The sequence below is a fragment of the Theropithecus gelada genome, chromosome 2 (assembly GCF_003255815.1).
Source record: "Theropithecus gelada isolate Dixy chromosome 2, Tgel_1.0, whole genome shotgun sequence".
NCBI lineage: Eukaryota > Metazoa > Chordata > Mammalia > Primates > Cercopithecidae > Theropithecus > Theropithecus gelada.
The window spans coordinates 25,737,622-25,756,687 of record NC_037669.1 but is presented as its reverse complement, the minus strand read 5'-3'; the positions used below and the strand labels follow the sequence as shown (position 1 = coordinate 25,756,687).

Genomic DNA, 19,066 nt, shown 5'->3' with positions numbered 1-19,066 from the left:
GTGTGTGTGTATGTATGTATGTATATATATTTATGTGTGTGTATATATACACATATTTGCTGAGAGTATTTCAGTAATAATGAGTTTCTTTCAGCTAAACCTAAGGAAAGTCATTTCACTAGTTAATACCTCCGTTAATAAGTACATCTAAGCCAATCAGCAGTCAATATTCATTTCAGCCCTACTGTGTATAAAGCACCATAAGGCATATGCTGTAAAATGGTAAAGGAGTAATAAGAGTTTTTGTCCTGAAAGAGGCCCAGCGTGGCCTAAATTCTCCTTGACGCAATGTAAGTACACAGAGCACGAGCAAAATATTATCAGATGCCAAACATCAAATGAATGGTTCAGAAAAGACACTACAGCCTTTCAGTGGCTCTAGAAATCCTTTAGTTACTATACGTCAGTAACAAATGGTATTTCTGAAACAGTTAGAAAAAGTGCCATTTGCATTTTAAAGCAGATTAATGGATTGTTTCAAAAAATTAGGAACAAGTCATTTAATTTTCTTAGATATTGCCCTCCAAGAGTAAGTTACCTCATTAATTGTACTTTGTGGTCTTACTAGTGATAGCCATCATTGCCTGTATGACTTCTCTTCATGAAATTGAATAGTAGTACATAAAAATATGCAAGCTCTGTTATTAGTATTTTATTCTCATTTACCTAGTGTGCAAGATGAAAGCAATTTCAATACCAGTAAATGTTTGAGTGTATTGGTATTTTTGAAAGATATATTCACAGTGTTCTGATTATAAAATTATGGTTGGTTTATTGTTAAATTAGAACCAATACAACTGAAACTATTATTCCCATATCTGTCTTTTATTTTATTGTTGCTGAAATTTTATTAAGCATCTATCTATGTTGGATGATTTGTCCTCAAATAACAAACTATTGCATATAAAATTCACATTACATTTTCCCAAATGAGTTTTATATGTATTTGTGACATGAATTAAGGAAATTTGACTGCAGATATCTTACATTGTATCTATTCCTGCAGCATGCAAAGAATTCCAATGAAGAATGACTTCCAAAGCTCAATATTACAATGAGCATTTGTGTATTTGTCAGTTAAAAGACCTTTTTTTATGTTAAAGGATTTTATTAAACTTCAAAATGATTAATGTCTGTTAGGAAATTTCTTCTTTCTGGCACACTTCAGAACACTTTGCCTTATTCTGTTATTTGGCCACAGTCAAAAGCCCAGGATAAAATCATTTTATTTAAAGGTAATATTTTGTCATGGTGTGGCTACAGTATATTGAGTCTAATGAGGGGAAACATGAAAAAAGAGAAATTGGTACTAAAGCTTAGGATCAGCTTTGTAGCTCTGAAATACACACGCTGATGAATTTCAAATGTGTTCTTTAAACTTGTTTCTTTTCTTATTTTAAGTTGATAGGTAAGAGTATGACCTTTTCAATTTTATATTCTAAAGCTTCAACATCATTTTAGAAATGTGATGGAGAAAAGTAATTGTTAAGTCCTCAATTGAATTATCCATCGCTGTTCAAATTACTTCACTTGCATTTAGCCCCACCATCAGTCTACCTAATAAATATGAATTAATAAGAGTTTACAAAGGAACTCCATGATAAAAATCTAATGATTGCTTACAGGTCTTAAAATGTGTTCAGTCTTTTCTTGTGAATATGTTTCTGCAAAATGATCCTCTCATAACCCCCCACTTTTAAGTTGCTGTAATTTCAAATTGTAGTAGAAACAAATAACAGTTTTTCAGACATTTCCTATAGTGTAACAGAAATCTAAACACCAGAATTCCCTAATTCAGAGTAATTGAACGCTGGCTTTGGATGGTCCCATATGAGCAAGTTAGAAATTGTGGTTTGTATGTTCACTAACTGAAAATTTTGTTTAAATTTGCCTGCACTTGGAAAGCCAGAACAGGTCTCTAGTTATCTTTAGCGCAGAAGCTTCAACCATGAAAGAACAAAGGCACTTCTGATTATATTAATGTACTGTTTTATCAGAAAGTTTAAGAATGTTCCGTTCACCATGGAGAAATATAATTTAGAGCAATTTAATTTGGAAGGAATTAAAAAAAGAATAACATCAGTGCTGCTTTTTTCTTTACCCCTTATAGAGAATGCTAACTTTTCAATAAAACCTGATCATAGTTGGTGAATTTTATTATTTACCTATTTAGCCAATAATATCTGTATGTGATTTATATAAATTATAGTATTACCTCTCAGTGTTTAAGAATCATGGTGTAACATTTTTATTTTTTGTATAACCTTGAGTCACTTTAGGCGGTGGTGACTCATCAGTGTGGTGCTACTGACTCCTGAATAAATTGTATGACATTTCGCTTGTTTAAATATACTGAACTTACACATTGTCTTCAAAATGGTAGGTTACCTAAGAGCAGCTATTGCTGTAAGGTCCTTCAGAAGTTAAATTCTTGGAAACTAACCATTTGATTTACTTTCAGGTCTTTTCCAATGGTCATCTTGGAAGTGAAGAATATGACGTTCCTCCCCGGCTTTCTCCTCCTCCTCCAGTTACCACCCTCCTCCCTAGCATAAAGTGAGTTTTGTTGAATTTGGAGATCACTTGTCTGTGCATCAAGATATGGTAAAGAGTGGTTTTGAGAGGTTCTCAATACAGACACTACACGACGAATAGAAAGTCATTGATAGTGAACAGCCAGCTGTATTTACAAACTAACTTACCATAAATTAAGATCCTTCCCGATACTTTGCTGGTAACCACAACATCTATGAGACTTACCTAACTCTTGAGGTTACACATAGAGCAACAGGGAGAGAAAGCTAAGTATTCCTTGCATCAAAGAGGATAGAGTAGCACAATGAGGTATCCCTTCAAATTTACCTCTCCTCCTCAGAGGTAACCCATTTTATCTCAGCTTTCCAGTTTGATATCATAAAAGAATCTTTGGTTCTACCAGTTTTTTCATTTCTCACATCCATTCAGCTACCAAGTCCTTTTGATTACTCTGTTGGAGTTTTTCATATTCCTCTCCTCTTCTCCATTGCTCTAGCTTTGCCTCAGAGCTGGACAACTGAAAGAGAAACTGATCATCTCATATGATCGGAGATTTAGTATCAGTGGGTTTAGGGCTAGTAAAATGAGATAAGTGGGTATCTCATTTGAAAAATGGGGCCGCAGAGGCACACTAGATATCTCCCATTGGTATCTTCCCAAGTTAAACCAGGATAAACTGGATAGCCCAATTCTAATTTTCCTGCTCTTTATATGAAGTCAGGATGTCTGCCTTTTCTTCAGTGTATTTTGTTCACTGCAACTGAGTTCATTTAATTTAAATTCTGCCTTCCCCCGGTCACTTTCCCACTCAAAAACCAGCATTGTTTCCCTTTTTCTATTAAATTAATTCTATACTCTTCTGCTAACAGTAAGATCCTACAGAATTTTACCCAACTAAAATATTGTTCAGTGATTCCTAATACTTGCCCTGTAATTTTATCTGGATTGTTTTTTCTGGCTTTCTGAGATTTTTATGCTGTTCCTCCTGTACTTTACCTTTTCCTAATCTTTATCCTAAAGGTCCGTATCTCAGACTGTATTTCTTTGTGAAATGATCTGTGACTTCTTCAATTGTAGTGGTTAAGACTGATTCACATTCCTCTTCCTGCAGTTTATTTTCTACTCATTTAATTATATACTCTGCCATACTGTTTTCTGATTTTAATGTGGCTCTCCAATTGAAAAGATTACAAGACTTTGAGGGCAAAAACTGTGTTCTGTATCTCCCATGACATCTTACTGTATTTGATGTATACTAAGTAAATGATTTGCATATAGTAAGTAAGTACACAGAGGATACGTGGATGCTTGGTCAGTTGATTTAAATTTTATCTGCTGAGGTCCTTATTTCCAATTGAAAGTCTTAGAGCTTCTTCATTCCTTCATCTGCAGTTCACTGAACTCCCACTATACATATCAATGCAAACGAAAAATAAGGTAGATCCCAGCCCCCAAGAAATTTACAGTCTGCTTTGGAAAATAACATTAACATATATGAAATCACTAGAGAATGGTATGCACTAACATTTATAATGCTAACTTAGTAGTTTCAAATGAGTTTGGAGGAGAGGCTGTTACAGCCTTTGTGAATGAAGGATGTTTCATGGAGGGATGGCCATTTCCTGACTCATGAAGTACACGCACAATTGGGAAAGGCAGCATATGAGAAAAAACAAGGGTGTGAAATTTGACATCGTTCAGGGGATGGTGGGAAACTCAGCGAATTAGATCATTCTCCAGTGGGAACTTCTCTTGGAACTGCCAGGTATTTAGCAGACATAGGAGTTGGAAGCAATTACACATACTCTGCGTAGTAGGCTCTAAATCAGTGACAACATGTGATGATATTCTAGCCCTAAATGAACTCTGGATATATGTGCATGTAATAAAACATCTAAGCTCAATTACCTCTCATAACTCAGAAAACATTAGAAAATGAAATCTTGCTAATTAGAGATTAAATTTTCACATTCTGTTTATTAAATTCATATTGGCAAGCAAGCTGGAAGTTGCAGTTTGCTTCATTTGTATTTAACATTAAATACCTGCTTCTCCTGTAAATGAAGCAAGAATAACAAATTCATAGTAAAATGTATTTTTTCTAATACTTCAATTTGTAAGTGCATCTAAAATTAGTCATACTTTCTCCCTATTTACTCTTGATTTTTCACTCAGAAACAGTGCAGTTGTTTCACTTAGAGTAATATTTTAACAGTGCACGCTTACCAGCAAATTAGTTTTCAATTTGGCATGCTGCATGTCAGCCATAGTTAGCAATACAAATGTTAGCTTTTAATGGCACATTTATCTCTCCAGTTTATTTTTGTTTCTGATTCTGTGGGTAGCAGTTGTTCATTGTAGACAATATGCAAAGTATATAAAAAAGAAAAAAGTGAGATACATAAGTATAAGCATACGCAGATGCTAAATATCAATGTCTAGAGTTTTAACATTTTGACTTTTTTGTTTAAACTTGTTTATACCTTGTTTAGATTATATTGTAGAGATAATTTTATGCCCTCCTTTCTTAACATTATCATAAGCATTTTTCTTAGTTGTTTAGTTATACACTGTGTTTATTATAAAACCAGCATGGAATGCTGATGTGAACAGTAGAATAAAATCAGACTGTGTACCACACCTGACTCCGCCATTAAGTATTTGTCTTTTTTGTTGTTTTGTTTTTTTTTTTTTGAGATAGAGTCTCACTCTGTCACCCAGGCTGGAGTGCGGTGGCGCGATCTCGGCTCACTGCAACCTCTGTCTCCTGGGTTCGAGCCATTCTTCCGCCTCAGCCTTCTAAGTAGCTGGGACTACAGTCACCCGCCACCATGCCCGGCTAATTTTTTTATTTTTAGTAGAGATGGGGTTTCACCATATTGGCCAGGCTGGTCTCGAACTCCTGACTTTGTGATCCGCCTGCCTCGGCCTCCCAGAGTGCTGGAATTACAGGCATGAACCACCACAGCTTTTGTCTTATTTTTAACGGGGTAACTTCTCTGGCCTTTCCCCATCTGATAGAAGAGAGGATCTGTTTAACTTAAATTATCTTCAAAATCCTTTTGAGATTCAACTTTTTAGGTTTTATACAGTGTGTTTTTTTAAAGAATACTGATGGCAAACCTGGCAACCTAACAGTGAGTCGAGAGTCCTGGTTCTGGATCGTCTTAGAACAGAGGTCTTAGCAAAATGCCACTCACAGAAATAAGAACGTCGGATGTTTGAGAATTCATTTCCATCTTAGACTCTTGGTGCATGTTTCAAAATCAGGCCAAAGCAAAAATTACACGTTGCTACCAAACATACACTTCTCTAGTTCTCACAAATGTTGAAAACTCCAAAGTTAAATCCAAGAACATCAAAGCTAGCATTTACCTTTATATTTATACTATGTTGTTATACATATTTACAGAAATAGTATTGTTAAATATTTGATACTGTTTACTGATTTCCATTTACGTGATGTCAGAGAGTGCTCTGTGATAGTGTTTCCTTTCCTGTTAAACTGTATCTTTGCAGTTATTTGACTTTTATTGTGTAATTTGTCTTGAGACCTAGAAGAGTATGAAATTTACTTCTAAAAAATATACTGTTGTAAAAGCAATCTGAAATTACTTGTATCTATATACTTAATTTTTCTAAAATGATGCTTTTTTCTAAAGTAATGTTTTTTTCTAAATGGTTTCTGCTTAACATCTTTGACACTTAGCTATAAATACAAAATTTTAAGTAAATCCTAGAAACATGGGTAATTACTGTTTTGGAGGGAGAACAAAGTAATCCTATGTGGATTCTTTTTACTTTATAGTTTACATTATTTATTTACTAAATTATATTTATTTTGAAATAATTTGATTTTTCAAAATTAAAACTAAATGATACTCTGAATAGTTAAGGAAATATTTATTTTACTTGACACACAATAGTTTGGCAAATGAACAGAGGCATTATTACAAGTAATAATGGAGTAATTACTTCCAGGTAAGATAATGTTCTGAAATGCTGAGGAATATCTTTTTTTTTTTTTTTTTTTTTTTTAAAGAATTTTTGTGTGTGTGTGTGCCTTGTCTTTTAGAGATGGACCTTTTGTACTTTTGGCATATTAAACTTAGGCTTTCAAATACCCATGAACCAATATTACTTGGTTTGCATTTTTGTAAGAAAGGTTTTTTTGTTGTTAGAAGTGGTATTATCTATTTTTATGAATATATATTCTTATAATATATATTTTCCTAAGGAGATAAGTGCTTACATTTTTGGTTCCGTAAACAGAGAATACAAATTTCACCTAACTGTCATATTTTCATTCAGTTGCTTTACTGACTAGAGGTTCAGTGTGTACAAGATAAAATCCTTTATCCTCTTTGGAATTTAAGTTCTAGTTAGAGAGAAGAGAAAGTAAACAAGTAACTATATTGTATATTGTCAGCTAGTGGTAAGTGCTAGGAGGAAAAATAAGCAGGGAAGAGGATAAATAATGATAGAGAGGTTTATACTTAGATGAGGTCATTAGGAAAGACCTCTCTGAAAGGCTAATATTTGAACAGAATCTTGAAGGAAGTAAGGGAGCAAACCAAGAGGTTATCTGTGTGAAGAGCACAGAAGCTGGATAGAACACAAGTACAAAGCAACTTCAAATCTGTTGCTCCGATTTACAAACAAGTTAGTGAAAATGCTTATAAGTAAAGCTTATCTTAAAGCTTGACAGTATACCACACAGATGTTTTTGATGTCATGAAAGACCCTTCAAAATTAGCATGTATATGATAAAATTTAGTGTTTTGAGGAAATGATTTATATGTGGCACATGTGCAAAAATCATTTCAAATACAGCTATATTTTGTTTTGTCTCTTCTCTGGACTATTTATTTGAATTAGACATTTTCCCTGTTAGGATTGGGATAATGTAATTAAGAAATATGGAATAATGTATAGGGCAAGCTCTAAAGATTATAACAGAAGATATTTTTCATTACTTGCCTTCAGATACTATTAAAGGAAGATAGATCCTTATGTGTAGAAAACAAGCTTACTAATTAAGCATAGCATTGGATACTATCTCCTGTGCTGGCCTGAAAATTCACCTGTTTCCTGGTTTGTTTCAAATGTGCATATGTAGAAGATGAAAGTATTTATCACTGAAGGCTCAAATAGCTAACACTATGAATTTAATAAAATGTCCAGGTTCTGGGGAGGGTGACTGTGCATCTTTGAGAGTGTGTGTCTCTATGTATTACCAGAGTATTAACTCAGTAATAACAGCAACAGTGCAGAACATTCTGTGAATGTAGGATGAGAATATAAAGGGATTGCAGTAATAAGTGTAATGGTAGGCTTTAATGTGGAGTCAGCCAATACCATTTGTTCAGCTTTATTCCTCTGGTATCCTAAAAATTTCCCGTAAGTTTAGTCAGTGACTGAAAATTGTCCCATGCCCCGCAAGATAGAATTTTTTTCTACTGCCAAATGTTGTATATATTAATAGATAATGACTAATTATAAATCTAATTATTTTGCCAGTTATTTAGTAACAAGTAAAATTAAACCTGTTTTTTGAATGAGTTTGTAGAGGAAAATAAAACCCCACGTGTCATTCCAGATGGTGTAATTAGTTACATGACTTTAGTTCTTTATTTTGTTATTTTATATACATCTTCTTTACCTCATTTGTACCATCCTCTTATGTTATTTTTTGTGATAGAAACCATTTTTTTTCCAGAACTGGATAAGATTACTTTTTAATAAAAACCATGTAATCTTAAATAAAACACACTGGAATGTTATTCTTATAAATTGGCTTATTTCTAATCTAAATAGACTATCATACTGATATTAACAATTTTTATTAAAAACCATAAGCAGAAAAATAAAATCTGAATCTTTAGAACTTTGTTAAAAAGGTGATAAATGGGACACCTAAGTATTTTTTTCATATTTATATACAAACACCACTTGAAGACTATTTTTTCACTTCTAGATATAATTCTCTAAAATCCATTTAAGCTAACAATTTATACTAGTAAGTTTTAGCAATAAGCCTTATCTCCATGAAGTATTAGATGAGCTTTGCTTTTCACTTCATTCGGAAATACTCTACTGATTTGTGGCAAAGCCACAAATGGGGGAAATTACTCGAGAAATTGTCTATCAATGAAAGTAAAATATCAAATTAGCCGCAACATATGTGATTTTAAAAAGTGTCCATTGTTGGCCGGGCGCGGTGGCTCAAGCCTGTAATCCCAGCACTTTGGGAGGCTGAGACGGGCGGATCACGAGGTCAGGAGATCGAGACCATCCTGGCTGACACGGTGAAACCCTGTCTCTACTAAAAAATACGAAAACTTAGCCGGGCGAGGTGGCGGGCGCCTGTAGTCCCAGCTACTCGGGAGGCTGAGACAGGAGAATGGCGGGAACCCGGGAGGCGGAGCTTGCAGTGAGCTGAGATCCGGCCACAGCACTCCAGCCTGGGCTGTGAGCGAGACTCCGTCTCAAAAAAAAAAAAAAAAAAAAAAAAAGTGTCCATTGTTGACTCATAATGAACTGCTTCTTTGGAAACTTAAATCTTTGGAGGGAACCTGCAACAGGCAGATGTTAGAACATTTCTGATATTGAATAGTTGTTGAATGTTTAGTGAGAAATACTGTTTTCTTTTTACATAGTGTATGCTTGAATTGCATAGAAAGGGATTCATTATAAATGAAAATATCTTAGGCATAGAAAGGATGTACAGTATTTATTTCTCATTTCATTTGATAATAGAACCCATTCTGGTCCTTGACTTAGCTAAATTGATGTCTGTGTTTACAGGAATTTATGGAGAAGTAATATTATAAGTCCCTCCCAGCTCCAGTGCCATCAGATCACCACTTTGCAGCCCATATACTTAACTTCCTTTAATTGGAAAGTAAATCCTCCAAAATTAAACCATAATAGGTGTAATAATAGATTATTATTAAGGCCCTTAGGTTATGCTGTAGGTAGTGACATTGGACCTTTTGTCACTATATCACTGTGCTTTTGTCTTCCTGTAAAGCTCATGTGAATTCTAAGGTTGCTGAAACAACAAGAATTTAAAGATCAGTATTGAAATTTTTTTCAAAGATAGGTATTGTATTTGAAAAATCTTAGTTTTTCTTTGATCTTTGAATGTCTTAGAGACTTAGATAATATCTTTGAAACTTGAATCTTTTGATTTTTCAAAATGCCTTCTTGTAATGTTCGCAAAGAAAAGCCCCTAAAATTGTTTCCGTTCTAACTAATAAAAAGGAATAAAAATGAATGTTAATTCAAGTATGTTTGTTTAATATACCGAAGGCCTCTTGCTCCCTCTACAGAAGGTGCTTCAAAATTGCAGTCACTTAGTTTTTTGTTTTTTGGGTTTTTTTTTTCCTTTTTAAATTGAACAGATTTCTCATGAGGTTCATGATGATTAGTGTATTTGCAATGCCTTGCAAACTAGTTCGTCTTCCTAAAGTGAATCAGGTTGAGTTTGTGCATTTCTGCTTTGGCATTTTTCATTGGCTTCAGCCAGGGTTAAACTCCAGTAGCAACAGCTATGAAAAACATTATGTTTATGTTTGCCTATTTGTTTGGGTTTGTTTTATTTGGTTTATTTACTCTTATGGATAAGTGAAATCCTTAATATTTTTGATATGAGATGATGGTTTTACTCGTTTTAATTCTCTTTTATTTAGCCAGGGAATCTAAGCCATAAAAATAATGTACTCTACTTCAAAGACTTAAAAACAAGTTATCTCATTATCTACATCTAATCATTCCATTCATTTTTAGCTCTCAGTTGTTTGTAGGAAGAAAAACCTAACAACTTCAACTATAATTTCACAGGATAGTTAAGTTTTATAGAATTAAACTGGATATTTTTCCAACTATAAATAATACTCACAGGAGACAAAAAGTTTGACCATTCTGTAAAGACTTCTTTAATATATAAAACTACCATGCTTATTATTTTAACATCATACTTTACCCATTTAATTTAAATTGAGATAAAATATTAATATTTTAATAGCTTTGGTTTGAATAAATTTATACATTTTATCTTACGAATCCAACATCTTTTTATTTTATTCAACAGGTTACTAGTTTTTCCTATTGTGCCATTTAAAATTGTAAGGATGAAAATTCTTTTATCCCATCAAGAGTCTTAACAAAAGATTGAAAATCCTTTTCATTTGTATTTAATATAAGAACAGCTTCTCAGATGATACCCTGTAATTGAATAATGAACATAAGTGATAAAGTAGCTTCTTTGACTTGAATATGTCACATCAGACTTGCCTGTTTTGAATATTATGCTTAAACTAGATTGGATTTTTTTTCCCCTGGTAGGTGTACTGGTCCGTTAGCAAATTCTCTTTCAGAGAAAACAAGAGACCCAGTAGAGGAAGATGATGATGAATACAAGATTCCTTCATCCCACCCTGTTTCCCTGAATTCACAACCATCTCATTGTCATAATGTAAAACCTCCTGTTCGGTAAGAATACGGGCAGCTTTTTGCCACTTAGATCTGCATAAGCATTATCATTTGCAACGTTTGTTTTTAAACAATTGATTTACGTCTAGTTAAAAATCCTTGATTTCAAGCTCAAAGCCTTCTCTTCCTGTATACCATTCCCTGCATTACTTCTAAAGAAAACTAAAAGATGCAGATTTCTCATTAATCAGGAAGTCACTTTATTTGATCAGTTCTAAGCATGTATCTCATGAAGAAAAAATTAGTGCTCAGAAACTAATGTATTATTCTGACCTTCCTTAGAATTTTTCTTCATAATGTAAAGACTAGTATAATTTATTTTCATTTTCCTTCTTGATGTACTTGCTACCTACTTCTATTCAGATTTTGAAGAATGGGAACAAATACCAAGTTGTTTCCCTTAACTTTTTGTTTTTCTATCAAGTGCTGTTTTACCTTCCTTCAGATCAAATAAGAATGTGAGGAATAGGCTAGGTGCGGTGGCTCACGCTTGTAATCCTAGCACTTTGGGAGGCTGAGGTGGGAGGATCATGAGGTCAGAAGTTCGAGACCAGCCTGACCAACATGGTGAAACTCTGTCTCTACTAAAAATACAAAAATTAACCGGGCGTGGTGGCGGGCGCCTGTAGTCCCAGCTACTCAGGAGGCTGAAGCATGAGAATTGCTTGAACCCGGGAGGCGGAGGTTGCAGTGATCCGAGACCGCACCACTGTACTCCAGCCTGGGCGAGAGAGCTAGACACTGTTTCAAAAAAAAAAAAAATGTGAGGAATAATGGGGGTTTTTTGTTACTTTTGTTTGCTTATTCTCACTTACATGGGGATAGCCTTGGTCTTTGACTTGGAAGCCCCATTAAGGTAAATAAGAGTTATTAATAATGTGTTGTTTGTATTGAAATATTAATTTATCTTTAAGTAAAAGCATGAGTCTGCATTTATATTATTGAATTTATAAACTGAAGTCTCATATTTCTGCGTTTGTTTGTTTTACCTAACTGACATGTATGAGGTACTCTGTACTCTCAGCTTCAAAATTTAGTTTCTGAGTTCTGCTTTCCTTTGTATAACATTCCTGGGGCCATACTTGGCACCTAGAATAGGACTCCAGTACTGCTGTTGGCCCTGCATTCCAGCATCTCTCCAGGACTGACTGAAGGATAGGGGAGATGGCAATTACTTCAGTCCTCTGTGCCATCTTTACTTAGTGTGCCTTTTCCTTTTGAGGTCAAGTCAATCAACTGAAAACATTTTATAAGTACGGTGTTCCCTTCTTTTCCAATGAAAAACTAAAAAATGTTTTAATGTGTTTCTTCAGGCATCTCACTGAGGTAGAAAATGCAGCACTTGGAAAGAGAAGCACATTTTCATTTTAAGCAGATGTCTGTCTTAATAAGTGACCTTGGTTAGAATTATCAACATTCTGCTGAATTATTACCCAGAATTAACAGTCTACACCGCAGGACTTTATTTTTTTTAAAGCAAGAACCTAAACACTCCTTGCTATTGCTGGTGTTTAAATAAGAAATTTGTTGATAAAATAGTATCATTGAGAAGACAAAGAAATAACGAGGAGGTAATTTTATGTATCAGAAGAACCAAGTAGCTAGTGATGTATTTGAGAACAAAAGATATTCCTTCTCATCAAATATAAGTTGTTACAATTTTCAGTTCTTTGGCTCTTACAAATGTGCAGTAATTTTTAAAAACTAAAGTAGGATGAGCTTTTTTGGTCTCTTTGGGAGTCTTTTTTTTTTTTCATTGCTGAATAAGTGAGGAGTATATTTTAATGCGTTAAATTTTAATTGTTACATCATATTGGATGAGTTTTTTTGTGGCAGAGCGCCCAAATCTTGAAAATAAATTTGAATTATAACCATCATTACCATTTTTCTATTGTTACAGAAGAGTAATAAATGTTGATAATCCCTAAATGTAATTGGAGTGAATTCTTTATCTAATTTGTTCTTGAAAGCTGATGGATGAAGTATCTTCTTTCGTCCTCTCCAAAGAGCTCTTTAAGCTTAACTCTTTCTTTCCCTGTGTGTATTTTTCCCCCTTTAGAACATCAGGAGAAGTGAATTGTCAATATGTAGAAAAAGTGACACAGTAAATGAATAATTCAATTTAATTTCAGTAAAAATCCATTATTGTTATGAAGGTTCAATACGTGATAACTATTTTTAAATGAACTATATCTGGCCCCTTAAAGAGAAGTGGCCACCAGAGAGAATAGAAATGAATTTCAGATGAAGCATTCTTGCATTATCTATTCAAATATCCACCATCTCCTCCATTACATATGCACTTTTACTTTGCTCTAAAAATTCAGAGTAAATCAGAGGAAAGTAAAATGTAAACTCTGATTTCTATAGCTCTTTGTCAGTTGATTGTTATAGAGCTATATACTGAAGCAAAATATGCTCCCTATCTTCTCTTCTTGCTGCTATCTTCCCATGGCCCAATTTTAGCCATTGTGTTCACAGTATGATTCCAAAGAATTAATACCAACAATTCGGCTGGGTGAAGTGGCTCACACCTGTAATCCCAGCCTCCTTTGGGAGGCTGAGGTGGGGAGATCATTTGCGGCCAGGAGTTTGAGACCGCCTGGGCAACATGGCAAAACCCTGTCTCTACTAAAAAATAAAAATAAATTGGCTGGGCGTGATGATGCATACTTGCAATCCCAGCTACTTGGGAGGCTAAGGCATGGGAATTGCTTGAACCTGATAGGCGGAGGTTGCAGTAAGCCAAGATCGTGCCACTGCACTCCAGCCTTTGCAACACACAGACACACATGCACAACAAAACAAAAAAAGCCCCAACAACTGAAGCATACTTTTCTAGTGAGTAGTACCCTTTACAAACACATTAAAATACTGTGCTTGTCATGTACCCGAGGCCTTTGCTAAAGTCATTTTTTGCAGTGTCAGAGGACCAGAATTTTGTTCTTGGCAGTGGTGAAATAGTACCACAGGCTCTAGTTCTTTGAATGTTCCTGTCAGAATTATAATGGAATTACTGAAAGTTTAATAGTTTTTCTTCTTTTATGGGCTGTAGCTTATTTTTAAATAAGGAAATTTTCCGTTATAGAAGCAAAAATGTGATATTAAATACTATCAACAAATAATGAAGTCATTGAGACTGCTATATGTTTTGCCTTGGCACATACTTCTTTTTTTACTTCAAAAACTTGACCAGGTTCTATTGAATTCTTCCACAGAGATAAGTTAATTTTACATATGTGTTTAGGATATCAACAATTTTTGTGGCCCTTGTAATTCTTGGTTATAGTTTACAAAAAGAGACTGTGTTCCTTCAGATATTTACTTCTACATTTTAAAATAAGGAGTATCTTGATGTTATTACTGATAATTTTTCCAGAAAAGAAAATATATGTTCAAACTTTATTAAATGAGCAGGAATTCTAGTTCCCTCTACCTCTTGAATTACTTTTCATTGGAAAATATTCTCCTTATATGATTTTATTGTGAACTGTCCTTTAGGTCTTGTGATAATGGTCACTGTATACTGAATGGAACACATGGTCCATCTTCAGAGAAGAAATCAAACATCCCTGACTTAGGCATATATTTAAAGGGTACGTATAGAATATAATTTCCTTTGTGATGTACATCTTAATGGTCAGAATTTAAAGGCAAAATTTCATGCCATTGTACTGAAAATACATTAAGGTTTTGTGTTATCCTCTAGGAGATGTTTTTGATTCAGCCTCTGATCCAGTGCCATTACCACCTGCCAGGCCTCCAACTCGGGACAATCCAAAGCATGGTTCTTCACTCAACAGGACGCCCTCTGATTATGATCTTCTCATCCCTCCATTAGGTTGAAACCTTTAAAAACATTTTAAACAACCCACCTCTCCTTCTTCTCTTAATTTCAGAATTTTCAGAATTCAGAGTTCACTATAACACAGACTCACTGGGTTGTGAATGTGCCTGAAATTAGAATGGTTTCTCCAGGGATGGTGACTCCCAAGTTCACGAGAACATTACTCCATGTAGATGGTTTTAAGCAAGTTGTTTTGTCCATACTAAATGTAGTCTAAAAACACATGAGAGCTTTGTGCTCTAGTAGTTTTGAAGTGATGACTTGAAGTGTTCAGATTTTCTTTAAGTATAATAATTCTTAATGAATATGAACTTGCTTTTCTTGTAGCATGAGCAGTTCCACTTATGCTAATTAAATTATACAAAATTAAATAGTTATAAGTAGAGAACTGATAATAAATTCTGTTTTATTCTAATCATTACAACTATGACACATTCAAAAAACTCTCAGTTTCCTTGTTTCAAATTATAATATGAAGAAACATCCTATGTGTATTTGTGTGTATCCACAGGTGAAGGTACACGTAGGTATGTATGTATGTTGAAGTTGACTGGTGCCAGTGTCACTGTTAATTTCATTAATTAAGAAGCATCTCATCCTGTTTTTAGAAGACAGTTAGAATGTCTGCACACCTTACATAAGGCTTCACAATAACAAGTCATTGTAACATAAAATAATATCTGAAGAAAATCAATTTACAAGCTTTTCTGAATTGGCTGTTAGGCCACCAGAAATACGAAATGAACCCTTCCATTTTCTCACAAGTACCACTGACTAGTATTTTGAATGACACAATAGCAGTATCTTTTGCTCCTGTTCACTCTGTAGTTCAGGACTGTATTCCCATCTACATCGATTATAAAAGCCTCCTAACTTTCTTACCTACAGTCTTTCTCTCCCTTCCACTTCTTTCTGCGCACTGGTTTTAGACATATTACCCAGATCTTCATCACCTGGATAAGCATTGTTCAATAAAGCTTTCTGTGGTGATGTAAGGGATCTGTATATTTGCATATGGGTTAAATGTGGTTATGGAACTGACTTTTCACTAAATTTAAATAGCTATATGTGGATGGGTGACTACTTTATAAGACAAAGAAGATAGATTCTCCAACCTGTCTTTTTATGTTGGCCTTTTTTTAGGTCTTCTTGTGCATGTCATTTTTTCTTCATACTATTTACTCTACTTAGACGATCCTGCCCTTGCATTTGACAAATAAATTTTTGAGCCTTCTGATATCCCAGTACTTTCTGTTCTTCAATACTTCACTGAATACTGCTTGTCTACATTTCTCTTTCTTCATCCAATGCATATGTCTCTTTTATGGGACCAATCGAACACTTTCACCTGTAACTCATACCTATTTGTGAGCTTTTTCTTAAGCTCCTTTCATGGAATCTCAGCTCCTTGAGTCAGAGCCTTATAATTTTGATTTTCATATCATGCATGACCCTGGCATGGTGCCTGATGTTTAAGGGCTGAAAAAAGATTTGAATAAATATGATAATGTGGGAAATAGCTAAAAGTTAAAATGATAGCAAAACTCTCTCCTGCATCTTCAGATATGTTAATAAGAAAAATATGATGATTGAAGAAATTATTCTGCAAATTTTTTCTAAAGCAAGTTCAGTCAACAATAATATCTTTTTTTTTTTTTTTTTTTTTTTTTGAGACGTAGTCTTGCTCTGTCGCCAGGCTGGAGTGCAGTGGCACAATCGCAGCTCACTGCAAGCTGCGCCTCCCGGGATCATGCCATTCTCCTGCCTCAGCCTCCAGAGTAGCTGGGATTACAGGTGTGCCCCACCACCAAGCCCAGCTAATATTTTATATTTTATACAAATAAAAGACAGGGTTTCACCATGTTGGCCAGGATGGTCTAGATCTCCTGACCTCATGATCCACGCACCTCGGCCTCCCAAAATGTTAAGATTACAGGCGTGAGCCACGACATCCAGCCTCATTTTTCTTTAAATATGCTATTATGTTTAAATCATTCAACTTAAAAACATGAATTTTTATTATTAGAATATGTGTTTGTGTATACCCTGTCTCATAAAGTATTTTGAGATAGCTTACAAAATTACATATGCTTTTTTTTTTTTTTTAAAGACTCAAGGTAATGAAAACTGTGAGTAGAATAGTAAGGTGTGTCAGGGGACAAATAAGTAGATATAAAAATATGCTGCAACATTCTAGTTATTAAAGCTGGGAAATATGCAAATGTAAGTAGTGTTTGGAACCAGAGAAGTTTCTATATTTAGCTGTTCTTCTGTAGCTAAATCTGATAAATTGAAAAATATATTCCTCTGCTCTAGGTACATTTTATATATATTTTGACAGCATATCAAATATATGAAACATTAGGTTAAATAAATTAAAATCCAGTGGAATAAACTATATGGGATAATCTAAACTATTCTGTGACATTAAATTGTATGTATTTGATGTGATTTTCCAATTAAAGGCTGCGAACTCTTTTTGTTACACAGAAAATCCTGTTTTCATGGTGTGACTGATAATAATTTTTAGTTCAAATTCTGAGTCTTAATATTATAAAGGTTACAAGTGAACTATGAGCTGTTTCATAAGTTACAATGCTGGTTTTTACAAAAAGGCCTGATAGAAAAAGTTTGCATTGGTGTGTTTATATGTATGTGTATGTGTATGTATGTATGTTTGTATGTATATGCGTGTGTGTGTTTCTCTCCAGAATCTCCCACAAAATAATGAGATCCCGTTATCAAAGTTGGTGAACTGCTGGATAAACCCTGCGAGTGAAATTCTTTATAAGCAGCAAGAGAAAATCAGTTATTACTTTTGTTTGATGCTGTGTATTTTGATTAATGAAGTTCTGCTGCTGATATCGACCTTTCTTTAAATGCAGGTGAAGATGCTTTTGATGCCCTCCCTCCATCTCTCCCACCTCCCCCACCTCCTGCAAGGCATAGTCTCATTGAACATTCAAAACCTCCTGGCTCCAGTAGCCGGCCATCCTCAGGACAGGATCTTTTTCTTCTTCCTTCAGGTAGGAGGGAAAAGCCAAAGAAAACTATTCACTTAAAGCAAAAATATTTCCAAAACCGTACTATCAAATAAATGCTAGTGATTCATTAGTCTCTACCTTCCTAACAGAACAGAAAAATTCCTGGGTTATAAAAGTAGCAATTGTGGGTACATTTGTTTGTCAGTTGATTGGTCTAATGCCAACAGAATTAGAGAGATGGAAAGAGCAATAAAGAACTGCAGAATGTAGAAATGATGCTATAGAGATTGTCCAGTCCAGAAACCTCCTTATGTTACAAAATGCAACCCTGAGAACCAGAACTGCTAAGGGGTTAAGCTGATAGTAATGGGAACATATTTAAACTTTGTCTCCTGATTCCCAATGCAATGTTTTTTAATAGATTTTTAAAATTTTACTAGATATGCCTTAGTGTCATAATTTTGTTCAAAACATAAGATTTTGGTAAATTACATTGTTATAACATGAATAGAGAAGTTTTTCTGAAATAGCTGCATTTTATTTTTTTGTGATATTTTTAATGCCTCGGTGTGTATCTACTCACTAATTATTGGTATTCAAAGGAAAACTAATTTTTTCTTAGTAACTATTTAATGCTATTTAATATTTATTTATATATTATATATTATATAATTATTATTTATTAGTTTAATATTAGTAAACTAATTTTTTATATTAGTATATTTTAAAATTTCAAAAGAGGATCTGAAATAAAAATGAAGACTTAATAAACCATCTGCTGCATTAGTTAGAATTATCAGGAAAAAGAAAATAAATTGTTATGTGGAATCTGCTGATACTAATTAACAGTTCCAGTCTGTCCTGTTAGTGATACTGTGCCCTGAAACCTTTGCCTCCTGGACTTGGTTTGGGAAAATATAGGGTAAAGATATTCTTGTTTTCATGAGTTCCTTACATTTCTACATGAGATAAATCATGAAAATCTTTAAAAAGTGCTCAGTTTGTCCTTTAGCTACGTATATGCCTCATGGAAACCTGAGAATCTTTATTCCCAACTGATTCCCTTATCAGTTTCCTCAATTGATTATTAGTCATGTCTACCATTAGTTTTTCTTAGTGTTTTTTTCTTTACTTGGTTTGATAGTTTAGAAAGTTTGAAGAGTTTTGATAAGACACACAAGTTACGGACATACAACTTGAATAC

The 19,066-nt window shown here is 34.1% G+C and overlaps 1 protein-coding gene across 22 annotated transcripts in view; it reads left to right on the top strand.

The window, feature by feature from the left end:
* The window catches only part of CBLB (Cbl proto-oncogene B), a 214,407-nt gene that overhangs the window by 173,376 nt on the left and 21,965 nt on the right, over positions 1-19,066 (top strand). For 9 of the 22 annotated variants that reach the window (XR_003118095.1, XR_003118094.1, XR_003118093.1 and 6 more), the window contains 5 exons: positions 2,462-2,556; positions 10,885-11,031; positions 14,533-14,627; positions 14,741-14,872; positions 17,764-17,904. Coding sequence is in view for 19 of the 22 variants with exons in the window: in XM_025375676.1 (XP_025231461.1) it covers positions 2,462-2,556; positions 10,885-11,031; positions 14,533-14,627; positions 14,741-14,872; positions 17,764-17,904 (610 nt within the window). In the remaining 3 variants the exon portion in view is untranslated. The remainder of the gene's footprint in view (positions 1-2,461; positions 2,557-10,884; positions 11,032-14,532; positions 14,628-14,740; positions 14,873-17,763; positions 17,905-19,066) is intronic. The other 13 variants (XM_025375667.1, XM_025375677.1, XM_025375681.1 and 10 more) reach the window with 3 other exon arrangements.